At 43.8% G+C, this 13,922-nt stretch overlaps 1 protein-coding gene across 3 annotated transcripts in view; it reads left to right on the top strand.

Moving 5' to 3' along the window:
• ntn2 (netrin 2) overlaps positions 1 to 13,922 on the top strand; it is a 42,038-nt gene that overhangs the window by 17,189 nt on the left and 10,927 nt on the right. For all 3 annotated transcript variants that reach the window (XM_041029456.1, XM_041029455.1, XM_041029454.1), the window contains exon 3: positions 8,654 to 8,842. In XM_041029456.1, coding sequence (XP_040885390.1) covers positions 8,654 to 8,842 — 189 coding nt within the window. The remainder of the gene's footprint in view (positions 1 to 8,653; positions 8,843 to 13,922) is intronic.

The raw sequence follows: 13,922 nt of genomic DNA, 5'->3' as shown, positions 1-13,922 counted from the left end.
TTGCATTGAGGGAGACATGATGGAAAAAGCTGTGATTTATCTGCCCGGAGTTTGAGCCACAGGACAGAATGAGGAAACAGATGGATAAGAGCTATTTGGTTACTGGTTGTGATGGAGTATTGGCTTTTCTGCTGGCATGGTCGATGCAGTAATGTAAATACTTAATGTTGACTTAAAAATGTGAGACGCTATATCATAGGCATAATAGAGTCTGCCAAGGTCACTGTATAAGATGAAGAGGCCTCTTGTGGAGTCAACGACAGTGTGACATCCTGAGTAGATGGTAATTTATGGTGCTGTCGTAGCTCTCCACTCTTGGCTGTGTCTGCAGCCATCTTGGCCCTGTTTGGCTGCAGCACCAAGCTGTTCTATTCTCCAGCCCTTCCTCTCCCTCATTTGGGCTCAGCCTGCAGGAAGTCCAGAGTACTGCTCTGGGACGCTTCTAGCCCAGGGCCAGACACCATCCATCCCTAATGGACCCACCAAGCCAGATCTGCTGCCAGTGTTGCACCAGGCACACTGTTATGCATTCATAGCATTAAAACAGAGGTCATGTAAAGGCTGTTTGAATTGCCATTTGAGCTGATTTGCCAGAAATGCAGGTGAGCTGCAGTTGGGTGTTCCTGTTCTGCTGCAGTGTTTGGGTGTGGTGTTGAATATTTTTAATAGTAAATTTGACATATTGAATCCAGTGGGGAATGAGTGATATGGTACAATGTTTTTGCACAAGAAGGGAAGTTTCCTTTGAAATTAAATCAATCAGCCCAATAACTATTCACTGTAGACTCTCACTATACATTAGTCCATGTCATCACCTGAAGGAAATTCCCACAAATTAGTTATTACCTTTAAAAAAAAAAGTTATTAGCTGTTATATAATAGATATTAGATCATGTCTGCTACTCTAATGAAGCAGCAGTTGCATTAAAATATGGATTTTACAGCAGAAGAAAGAGAAGTGGAACAGACAGATTTTGAAGTTGCAGGACTTGTCACAAGCCCGTTCAAAACTTTTGTGGGGGCTTGTGGTTTTCGGTGGGCTCAGCCTCAGTTTTTTGGAAACTATTAGCTGGAATTAGGGGGACATTGACAGATGGGTTTCTTAGGGAGAGCAGTGTTATCCAGCAGAGGTGTGTGTGTGTGTATGTGTGTGTGTGAATATGTGTGTCAGAGGAAGAAGCCAGCCAGGAACACATGCTCAGGAACAGGACTCAGAATAAGCTCAGATCTGTGCAGAGCTATGGAAACTCTGAAGACCGCAGAAGTACAAACTCTTTCTTTTTTTTTTTTTTTATTTCTCCCTCTCTTCGTTTCGCTCGCTGACAAGGGGCAGATGGTTATTTAATGCTGATTAGAATTTCAAAATAGGCCTCCATCCTTTCACAGCATTTTTCTCCCTCCACATCTCCTAGTAAGGGCAAGCAGAGGTCAGGCCCATGTTCCAGGCACAGAGCAGATTCACTGAGACACTTTTGAGGCCTGGTGATTGAGAAATTACCTCATTCTTAAACACACCACACATGAAACCAAGGCACAATTTGTGAGTTGCATGATTAGGATAACATGAAAAACATTTGCTAAGCGAAAGAAAGTGATTTTGAAAAGGCAACCTCCTGTGCTTTCAAATAATTACACAGCCCAGGAATGTTGTTCTAAAATCAACAGCCCTATGAAGTGATGCCTCTGGGGTAGTTAGCGTGAGAGACGATGGGGCTACGGGGCAACGAGGCCAACAAACATGAGGTGTGCGCCTTTTGTTTTGGTGCTGTGTGGTGTTGTGTTCTCAGTACTTGAAGCAAAATAACTTCCTTTATCTGGCTGAGACAACAGGGTTTGGTCAGTTTGCTTTAATTTGCTCTGTCAGTGTTGCAACTTTGGTCCTTGGCACAAGGGACTCATACATTTCTAATTTTATGAAGCCACTCACAAAGGCTCTCTGGCTAGCAGGGAAGACGGTGAAACAAATGTTAAGGACAGCAAAGAGTCAAATAACAGCATTAATGTCAGCTGGGTTAAAACCTTGGGAAATGCTCTGTGGGTGCCTGAGGCCAAGTGCGTGTGTGCATATGCATCTCCGTGCATTTGTGCATGTGCGACAGCCACATGTAATCTAGAAGTGCGATGTGGTGTTTTATCCCGGTGCCAAAACAAACTGGTGGAGCTGCAGTGTGCCCACCCTGCTCTCCCAGGCCCCCATCGACTCTCTCGCACAGATGGTAGCAATCACCTCCCGAGGTGCCCGTCACCGCCGGCGCTCTCTTCCTCTCTGTCCTTGTGTAACAAGATTAACTCTCTGCCTGGACGTTTTCTTTCTGCTGCCTCTTCTTTTATTTCTTTATTTCTTTTCTTTTTTGCTGAAATTGGTCTTTTTTTCTTCTCTCATTTAATTCATTGTGTTTTGATAATAGTTTGCCTCTTTTTGTTTTTTGTTTTTTTTGCTGTTGCATGCCTCTGTGGTCTATTGCCTGAGAAAATATGTGGTTTTTGGCCACCGGCTGGTGTTTGCTCGCGGCAGCAAGATTCAGAGGCTGTCAAGAGAAAATATATGTCTGTGTCGTTTGTTACAGATGAGTGTATGACGATCACTTGGCTCCCTTTAATTGTGGTAATGTCTGTCTGACACAGGCCGTCTAACCGATGAGCTGCCGTCACTGTTTGAAATCATGTGTATGTGTATTTGTCTCTTCATATGTCCATGCATATGGAATGGATATTGTCTGTTACTGTATGTGAACAGACAGGTCGGTGTGCTTAGTGAAAACAAATGCGTAAATGTGGAGCCGTCTGTCCTTCAGTCCATGATCATATCCTTATGGACCAGTCCTGTTGGGGAGCAGCCAACCCAATTCCACTTTTCAATCCACAGGTTTAACATCACCTCCTTATGTGTGTATGCAAGTTCAGCTTTGATTGATGAGACTGATCAGCAGATGGGAATTAAAGGGGCACAGATATAGATCGGCTTACTTGTCATGAAGAGTACAGCTCAGCTTGTGCAAACAGTTATATAATGTATTTTGTGACTTTTTAAGATCTGAGGGGAAAAAAAAAGACCCTGATGATGTCATCTGGGTAATCCTGAATTTGGGTTCAGAGACTTTGACTTTTTAACAGAAACAAACTAATTTGCCAGGCATGGAGTGCCTAACAAAATGCATTAGTGAGTTGCATTTTGGGAATTATAGGATCCAACATTTTGAAGTCGGGATATTTTGGCTTCTGTTGCATCAATTTTGACCATTCTTAAAATAAATAAATAAATAAGTTAGTTGGAAGAATCCTGAGCTGCAATGAGCTGTCAGAACAGTTTCAGTGCTACTTGGAAAATAATTGTGCAAATTGCTGAAAGTCTGCTAAAGAAATGAACACCCTTCTTTAACCCTCATCTGGTGTTTTGATGATGATGATGATGATGATGGAGTGCCATCTAACATGTTGGGTCAAACTCTCCCATAGATGTTCACTGAGATCTGGTAACTGCAAAGCGTGTGATTCATACCATTTTCATGTCCATAAAACCTTTCATTTGGATGAAAGTTGTCAGTTACAAAATACCAGCTGCACTGCAGATAGGCCAAAAAAGCTTCGCTTAAAAATACAGTGATTTTCACCACTCAATTCTGGGTCACCCATCATCTGCCCAGGACTCTTTGGCTTTCTGTGCATTCACACACAAGCTTGCATCACAACCTGATCATACTTTTCACCATTTCTACTGCCATCTCTGGCCGCAGTGGTGAATTTATTCCATCTGTCACTTTCTATTTCTAAACCAGCCCAGGCATCACACGTATCCCCCAGAGAGGACCTCATGGTTATGTCTGCCAAGAGTCATAGCAAAAGTAAATCTGTTTTTACTGCAGTTTTTACTGATTCTACATGATGATTTGATCGCACAGCAGTCGTCTGCTTCTGTCCTTGTCCACAGGGCTGCAGAATATCACCCGTGGACCGACACAGACAGAGAGTAAAGGCAAAGGCAGGACAGAGATAACAATGTTTAGATGTGGGGAAGTGAAGTGGACCAGAGACAGGGGGAACAGAGCTAAGGACTCAACTCTCCTCCGACACCAGGCCCCCCCAACCTGGCAACCCTCCAGCCTAATCTCGATAAAATCTCTCCCTGCCCGATGCCATCCAGAGAGAGAAAGGGAGATGGACAAGAGAAAAAGGGTGGGGATGGAAACAAGAAAGAAGAGGGAGAGGCAACCAATGAGAGTTTTTGAGATAGGGTCTCATGAAAGTAAGAGGAGAGAGGTAGAGAGAGGGAGGCTTAGGGGAGACGTGAGAGAGGAATTAAGGGGACTCTCAGTTCAAAAGGGCTCCCAAGAGCCTGCTCTTAAGCCCACGGCGTGAGGCTAACCGCAGAAACCAGTGGAGGGAGGGGAGGCCCCGGACATGGTGTCAAAGCTAAAAGTGAAAGATACGTCTGTATGGAAGAGAAGCAAAGAGCAAGTACGGCTAAAGTGGCTCGGTTACAAAGAGGAAGAAGCGTAGCACGGTCCATGTAATGCACACAGCAGGGCTACAGGAGTTGTAGTTTCCTGTTAGTTCTCAGCTTGGAGTTCTTAAATCTTTGTCTCAGCTTGTTGTCCACAGCTCATTACAGCGCACAGACCCAGCAGTCTTTACATCTGTTTATGTCTCAGTAATGTACTTGTAGTACTGGATCTTTTGTCATTTGATCCTTGTCGTTTTGTGAGCGGTTACTGCCTCTTGAAGCAGCCGTCTCTTGTGTGTGTGTGTGTGTGTGTGTGAGTATGTGTGTGTTTATCCACACTGTACACTGCCTTGGCTCTAATGAGGAGCTAATTAACCGGGTGTTCCCCCGGTGCCCTGAGCAGGTGGCTGGAGCAGCCAGGCGGAACTCAGTCCAAACATACACACACACAGACACACACCATACACACACATGATGGCAGGAGCCCATATAGCTGAGCCTGTTTGGCCAAGCAGAGAGGGCACCCGAGGGGGGCTGCAGCAGGTCTGGACCGCGGCCTGGGCCAAGAGGGGAAAGGTGGTGGTGGGAGAGCAGCCCTCCAGTTTTCAAGGACCAATTTTAGCCATGGGATTTGGGTTTTGCACAGGCATCCAAAATCAATTGGCTGTGCTTACCGGCTTGGCTTTGGTCGAGCTGAAGGAAAAATGAGGTTAGATTTATTCCTGACATATGGAAGGGAACATAGAGGCAGTGCACTCCACAAACACTCTTGCATTTTATTTGTTGAGCGCTGTCTTTACGGGCCAATTTGTCATAGGACGCTTGACAGAACAGTCTGTGAGCTTATTCAGAGCACATTTACTTGTTGAGGCACCTGTTTTGAAAGCTGAAATAGAACAGAGTTGTGTTCTTCTGTCAATCTGCCTTACCTGAAATATTCCCTAAGTTTTTCCTTTAAAGAAGTTTAAGTGCCACCTAGATCACAAAGTGAGATATATACAGACTGTGTAGAGGAAGATACTGGGTGAAAGCAAAACATTTACTGCAGCAGCTCTTTCACCAAAATTTGCATTTGGCACTGTTCATTGTGATGACAAAGTGATGAAACAATTCTCTACTCTAATATTTTCCTAGGGGTTTTGTCCTCATCTCCCTCCATCCCCTCCTGTATTTTTGTCCTGTGTTTGCCAAGCCCATAGCTTGTGTTTGTTGTTTGATTTCCACGACAACACAAGGAGCTTAACGCATCCCTGAATTGGACACTGACCCATAAAGGAGTCGCGTTCACTCAGTGGTCACAGTTTCTTTGCTGACTTTCCACCACCCACAGAACTCCTTTCCGCACCAAAATGTCTGTTTTCTCCTGCAACAGATAAGAATTAGTGAGTCTTTTTTTGCTGAGGCTTTGATGTGTTAATGAATTGAAAAATGGCCTTCAACAGTGTTCAGTTATCCCCGCTGAGCCTAATTTGGGTGAGGGGGTGCAGTGGTGGTGGGTGGTGGGGGTAGCAGGTTGTGGGGGGAGGGGGTGGGGTGTTCACAAGCACTTCAAAACAAACCCATAAACATTCCAGGATCCTTGGGCAGCTGCAGCTCCAAGCTGAAGTTAACTGCACGCAGCATGTGCACCATAGAAAACACACACACACCGGTACACATACAAACACCTATTTGAGGTCATCTCTACTTTTTTTTTCCTTCATTAACCTTTAATCACACATTTTCATTGAATCTCTTACTCTTCACTCTTCTGCAGACATTTCTAAATACTAATACTCTCGTTTTCTGTCTGTCACGAAAAGTCTGGCTGTTGCTCAAGTCATTCCCAGTCATCCCGGCTACACATGTTAAATCATTTAAAGGTTAAGTTCTTCAGCTTTCTTTACATTCTCCACACTTGAACATATCCTCTCTTACCTCAGACTTTGTTGGCCGATCTTGTTGCATAGCTGTAAATTGAGAGGATGCCGTAAGAGGGCCGTCTGTACTTCAGCTGGGGGAGAAAATGTGATCCATCGCTTTCATGTTCTGCTACAAGGTGTTAATGGACACAAGTGCTCACAGCTGTGTGTGTGTTTGAGACGCTTGATCATAATCACAACCCCCCCCCCCCCACCTAGTTGCCCCAATCCTGCCCCCCCTCCCCCAGCAGCTCCAGCCACTTGCCAGAGCTGGTGTGTTCTTTGTCACATTCCCCTTAGAAGAAGTTGGACAGGCTGTTTAGGCGTTCACATGCAGCTACACACTCCATACAGACACAAACACACACACACACACACACACAATTACTTAGTCAATATGTCATCGATTTGGTGTATGTAGCTTTTTCAGTTAAAGCAGGGTTAAACCGTGTCACTACCACTAAAACCTTTTATCCCACTCTGTTTGCAGGCTTCACTCAGTATCCTACGTTGCCACACCATCCTCACATTACATACCTTCATTGAACAGTTCATGAGAGCACACCAAAGCATCCAGCGTTGTCCCAATGTATTCATACATAAAACAGTATTTCATTAACTGCAGAATTCCATACAAATTGGGCTGCATAATAACCGGATGGAATTGGGAAACAGTCTGGGAATGTGCCCCCCCCCCCCCCCCCCCCCCCATCCCCTCTTTTTTTTTTTCCAGGGCTGCAACCAGGGAAAAGCGGGCCTCTTTCCCAACCTGGTGCCAGGCTTCCCTTTCAGTGAGGATGGAGATTATATATCGTTCACTGCTAACATAGCACTTATTACTTGACGTTCAAGTGATTCTCTTCCTGTGAAAGAGCCATCACAGCCCCATTAACAGTCACTTTTGATCACCTGCAAAAAAGCTCATTTAACATTGTACAGATCATTGAGCTTCATGTAACTGTGGAACTGACCTTGACCTTAAAACACCAAACAGGCATGTGTCAGCTACAGAGGAGCTTTTCAAATGGTTTTCAAATATTGCTAGTAAACACATTTTTGTAACCTGCTATGCAGCAACTGTTAATCTTTTATAAAGGAGGCTCTTCAAAGCTAAAATACTTAAGATGCCGAATTAAAATATGTGTATATGTCCTGCAAAATGTATGTAGATAAAATATCTCAGTCAGTATTCAGTTCTGATTTTCTGTAACTTCCAACTCCCCAAACACAAAGCCACACACACACACATAAAAACCTCTGTCTCAGTCTCTCAGTCAGTCTGTCTTTACTTACTCCCCATTGTTGTGTCTTATTCTACTCTAAACATCCATTGTTAGTGAAATCTATTTTCTCAAACACGCTCCCATTGGATTAAAGTTAATTAATATCACCTTCTGTTGTGATCCCCTAATAATCTTCCTTTGCCATAACTGTTGACATTATTGGTTAAACAGCCCTGCTGTTGTTTACCCTTTTGTAATTTATCTGCGGGTAACTTTGAACTGGAACTGAGCTCTGTGACATTGAAGCCACGGCCAAGTCTTCAGGTCCCAGGTCTGACTCTGATTTAACCAGAAAGGGGTCTGGATTAAACTCTGTTACACAAACAAGAAGGGCTGGTTTCTCATTATACTTCTCAAATGTAAACCCCACATGTAGAGAGTGAACAGAGTTTATCAATAATGTCAGAGCTGGTTAATGTGGTCTTATATGGAGGAGTCAATGGAAAGACTTATTAGCCGAAGCGACATCAAGGGACCAGTTGGATTTCAAGTGGAACTTAGAGAGACTGTGAAGAGATATAACCTCACTTCACATGTCCCATATATTCTGGCTCGCCTCATTTAGAAGACAGCTAGCTCGAGCCCACTCCTTTATCTGAATCAGCCTTGCTTTTAATAGATCTTAGGAGTCTTTACTCATCAGTGATTCATGAAATTAATGTCTCTCTTTCCTGTGATTAATAACTAATGGGCCGAGAGGAGCTGAATTCATTAATTATGAAATGGAGAAAATGAGCTCTGCAAATATCACTTTTGATTGATGAGTTCTGGAATAGCAGCCAAGCACACAGCCGCAGTGTAGATTATAAACCACTCACTATTATCCTGCCTTACTGGAAAATCTCTCCCAGCTCTGTCTGTTTGGTAGTAAGCACATGTTTTACTGCAATACACACTGAATGTGAACATTTCATCTGGGCTAACTTGCATTTAAACTCGTTGGATAAATGCTATGAAGATGGTGTAAAACGTTTAAAGTTGTCCTACTTTACACCTGTGTTGATGCAACTTTCCTCTTCCCTCTGCAGCGTGTAACTGTAACCTACACGCCCGTCGCTGTCGCTTCAACATGGAGTTGTACAAACTGTCAGGGAGGAAGAGCGGAGGAGTCTGCATGAACTGCCGCCACAACACCGCAGGACGCCACTGCCACTACTGTAAGGAGGGCTTTTACAGAGACATGGCCAGACCGATCAGTCACCGACGAGCCTGCAAAGGTAAGAGTCCAACAAGAAGTCACACAGTTGAGAAGTGAGTTTTATGAGTACTTGTAACTTTTCAAAGTGGTATTCATGAGAATCTTTAGTTGTTTTTGTTTTGCTATATACCTCCTAGAAATCACTTTGTAATCAAGCAGAAACCTGTTGATAAGGTTTGAGTGTCTCTAGGTGGCGCTTGTTTCTTTGTCTATCCGTCCATGATCATACTGTTTTAACAACCCAGTTCTTCTTCTGCTGTCAGAAACATAAAACACGAGTATTTTTCTGGGAAAGAATTACCAACCGCTATGTGTTTACAGTAACTAATGCAAAAGTGTTCTTGAACACGGATCACTTTTGTGTTACATAAATCAGCAACAGAGTAGCAAAATGAATATTTATTTATATGAAAATGTCACGGATTATTACTTTAAGCTCACTTTGACTTTTCACTTGGCAATAGGCTGTGTTTACAAAAAGTTCAAACAAAAGCAGATTGAGATGTTCTAACCCTTCTAATACTACTCTAAATGTAGTCATGTCATTTCTGAGAAAGTGTAAAAGGAGTAACAAGTTATGATTGGAAACATACATGGTCATGGTAACTTTCAATAAAAAATATCAGCATGTCTGAGTCGCCGTACCGTAACAGGGAGAAACAAATTGATACAATGCCCGAAGCTTTTGTGGCCGTTCCACCAAACGTTTCCCCATACCACACACACCACATAATATTATCACTTGACCGAGGCATTTCTCATGGAAGAATGTATTTTACCCTTTTATTATTTCACATTTGCAGTGAATATTTTTCAGCCCGATACTACGCTGGAAGCATTTCTCTCCTCTCGCTGGACTCAAAAATAACACCAGTTTCCTGTACTTGTTGCTCAGGAAAATATTCAAATCAATAGCAGAGAGGGAATGTTTTTCATCCTGTTGATCCTGATGAAGGTAAAGAATCGCTTCCAGAACATTAAAAAAAACAAAAAAAAAAACAGCACTGGTGAGACCTGCCAACGCTCTTAGCCGTGAAGATCTTTTGCCTGAAATTTCATGGCGAGAATCTCCCACTGGCTTCCGATCAGTTTTCCCTCTGCAGCCGACCCAAGCTGTAACCCAACACCAGGAGGTTTGAGTATGGCATGAGTATCAAGCCGCAGTTGCCCGTGTTAGCTGTGCTGAGATGTCGAGCCATTCATCATATAATGGCAAAAACTGCAATATGACTTGGTCACATACCTTAAAACTTAAGTCACTTGACCTGTTTCTGCACCGAAACACTGACAGAAAGAGATCTGCCTCAATCCTGACAGGAGATCTGTCCTGAGATGTGTGTCCCTCTGTGCAAATTGTTCCCTCATCTTCCATTTCCTGCAATACCTGGAGGTGGAGTGCTCTCACACACATACGCAAGCCCCCCTGACACGACAATCTGTTCTTATCACAGCCTAGTGATCAGGTGGTAAACAGTTTATCACCCTCCCTCACAAAGGCCCCAGATGTGACGGAAATGAAAGTCAACGTCCAAAAAGCCTCTGCTGAGCCGCTGCCTCCATGATTGATCAGAGCAATTCCACAGCCTTCTAGGAGCCGTCATTTTCCTTTGCCTCAGCCCTTGCTCTCTTTTTTTTTCATCTCCATTTCCCATGATTCGTTTATAACCACCATCTCCTCGTCTTCCCCGACTTCTGCCTTCTCCCACCATGACTCACTACTTTTAAAACCTTTAACTTTTTCGCTCACTGTGACTTCCCTGGTTTTTTTTTTTTTTTTTTTTGCCTCTGTTTTATTTCCATGTGTCAGGGTCAAGATAAAGGCCAGAGGTGTGGTGTGGCTGAAGGGGGTGAGCTTCACCTCTGAAATGGAGTTACAACAATAAAATACAGGTGTTTTCTAAAGCAGAGACAGGAGTGGCGAGGGCTGAGGGGCAGTGCAGGTCTGAGAGGATGAATGAGCCATGTCTGTTTTTAATCTGCCCCGCTCCTGATGGGTGTCAGTGCACAATCTGAGGAGTATGTGAAGAGGAGAAACCACCTCTCTCCTGCCTCCATCACATCCACCACTTACCTCCCATGTGCACCAAACACACACTGTGTCGTCTTTGTTAAGTAATAAGCTCCCAATTCAAAGTGAATCTACTGGGCTCTGGCTCAAATACCCAGGCACCAGTTTCTCCACAAGCCCTTTACAATGTCACAAGCATTAAAACAGTCAGCAAAATTAAAGAAACATGGCAGTCACCACATGGCCTGACTGCATTATAGGAGGTCTTCGAAATATGAGGTTTTAATGTGAGGTTGTGCAGCTGGTATCCATGGACCACAAGGAACATTGATAAAGGGCATTAAAATGAGGCCACAGTCCATGTGAAGCAACGCCAGCCAATATAAGCCACACTGGTTTAATGTCTCAAATATCGTCATTTCTGAGGCAGGATATTTTCTGTCAGAAAACACTGTGGGTAGAAAAAGATTACGCAAGCTAATTTACTAAGGTAATTTAAAGTGAATAATATAGTGCCTTGCCTATAGCAGCATGAAAATGTGATCCTTGAGAGCGAATTACATAATTTTAGTTTAGCCAGGACCTGTGAACATGAACAGAGTAAATCCACAGAACCATAATTTAGAACCAGTAAAATGTGCACATTTCAACACTTGTATTTATTTTTCACAGCGAATTAGCCAGCAGAACATAATTAACTGTTTCCAACTAAAGGTCCAAGTAACACCATCTTCTCCAAATGTGGGAACTGCCAAATAACTGCAGACAAAGAGCAGTCCCCTCAAGTACTTAAGCCCATATGCGCACACTCGCATGCACAAGGCAACAGGAATCAGTTAAACTGAGCAAACGCCTGTCAGAGGACTACAAATCCCAACACGGTGCCTGTCACGTCTGCAGTCACACAGGCTTGAAAAGTCATCAACATCTGAGGACGTTTTTACTGCTTCTTAACTGGCCCGAGCCCCTGCACATAAAACTCCAGGACTCCCCGCCACCACCACCACCACCCTCCTGCCCCTCACAGCCCATTCGGATCTGTTATTTGCTGGTTGTTTACTGAACTCTGATGTCTTAACAGCCTACGATTGTTTAGAAGGGAAGTGAGAACGTCTAACGTTACTTACATCTCTCTCATACTGACTGGATCGAGTTGATTTGGTTCAGGGATCAGCTGGGAAACAATGGCTCGTCGCCCCTCCTGTTGCTGTGCCACATGTCTTGACAGGCATGACAGACCAACACCAGACTTGTACCAGACTGATCAAATAACAGGGGGTTTATCCCAGATGTGCTTTGACATTGGACACATCGTCTCCCAGACAAGAATAAAGCTCAAATCAAATCAGCGTTGGGTTATGATAAAGCTAGCATGTTTACATTTCAGTTGAAGTATATGGCATATGTTGATCTTTACATGATATAAGATCTGATCCTTCTATAGATCAGGGTTTCATATCAGTGTGTTAGTGCACTAATCAGCTGGGTTTGATTAACATGTCTAAGGACACAAACTCCAGGAATGCCAGAAATTCCCAAATGGTCTGTGGACATTGTAGCACCTGGGACCAGTGGCAGGAAGCCTAGCTCTGCCTGATGAATGAGGGTGGGGTTATGGGGGCGAGGATATATGTTACATGGTTGGCACAGAGCAACAGACGGACAGTCCGGAGACCCTTGTTGACTTGACCTCCGGCATCCCACTCAATCCTGCGTCTCTACCCTGCCATATGCAGATGTGCATTCCCTTTAGGTCAGTAACAAACTCTTACCAAGTGTCATCAAAGCTTGAGTTTCCTGGTTGGGCCTGCATGACTCAAATGGTGGGGATTTTGCACGCTGAAGCATCAGATTTATGTCTCTGTGCACAGCTTCAAACAAAGTGCAGCCACTTTGACACCTGTGGATCGGTCGGCCTTGCCGGAAAAGGCAAACATGTTTCGGAACATCTGAGCTGCAGTTAATCCCTCCCCACTCCACCATCAGACTCACACAATCACTCTTGGGTCAGTTTTGGATGTTTAAACCCTCCCTTCGCCCAGTCAACAGGTGGCGGGGTCCTCTGGCTTTCTTCTGTTGTAGCAGCTAAAAAATATCCGGCGCAAATAAACACATTCACAGTTCCGTCAAGTGGTGGGAAGAAACCGTGGCATGTTAGCAGCTGCCTTTCTCTGGCAAGCCCTGTAACAAACTGTTGGGTTACACGGTTTTTCCCCCCAAGTGTAATTTTGGCCTTTCTTGTCTTTTCTTGATAAGCTTGGACAATTACAGCTATCATGTTACAGTCGAGTCACTTTAAGTTTGCTTTAGTAATTTTGCACTAGGCTGTGCCTGTTTTCTTAAGACTGAAAATGAGGGGAAAAGGCAGAAGGTTCACCTTAAATTTCATGGTGGTTTGTTGTATCTTTTGGCAGCAAGTCAGCAGATAAGTAGATAGTAGAATGGAACGGATACTTGTCTGTACTCTAGCTTCTTGTATTCTGGACAGAGAATGTCAAAGTGAAAACCAATCACTCACACTCCTGTGGACTCCTCAAGAATATGTAAAAGTCTTGAATTTGTTTTTATTCTATGTGTCACTGATGTCTTTGACTAGCTGGCTTGCTGTAAAATGTTAAGCATGTGTTTATTACTTAAAGAACAAATGTTTGCTTTTTTCTTCTTCTTCTTTTTTAGTAGCGTTGGAGTGTCCACAGTTTGGTTACATTCACTGGTGTTTATGCTGTGAAACACACCAGAGGCTCTGTTTGGACTATACTGAAGCTCTGTCTCTCTCACTCTCTCCCTCTCTCTGTCTCATCCTCTCCTTCATTTCTCACTCTCCCTCTCATCCTCTCTAACATCTTGTAAAGCTCTGTCAAGAAGGTTTCAGACTAACGTGCCAATTCTTGTATTTAACAGCTCTTTAAACTAAACAAAAAAAAGGCTTGCTTAAGGTGGCTTGACTAAATCACCTCGAACCAGCAAAAGTCGTAAAAGTCTTGCAAGTGCGAAGTGACCGGAGCATTGCTTGTTGTTATTGGCATTTGCTGGGCATCAACTGAACTTTCGGGAAGTGATGAAACAGCAGAGCGTGTGTGACCAGGCAGGC

Source organism: Toxotes jaculatrix, chromosome 21, assembly GCF_017976425.1.
Source record: "Toxotes jaculatrix isolate fToxJac2 chromosome 21, fToxJac2.pri, whole genome shotgun sequence".
In the NCBI taxonomy this organism is placed as follows: Eukaryota; Metazoa; Chordata; class Actinopteri; family Toxotidae; genus Toxotes; species Toxotes jaculatrix.
The sequence above is the reverse complement of the archived record's forward strand: the minus strand, read 5'-3'. Positions and strand labels throughout refer to the sequence as shown.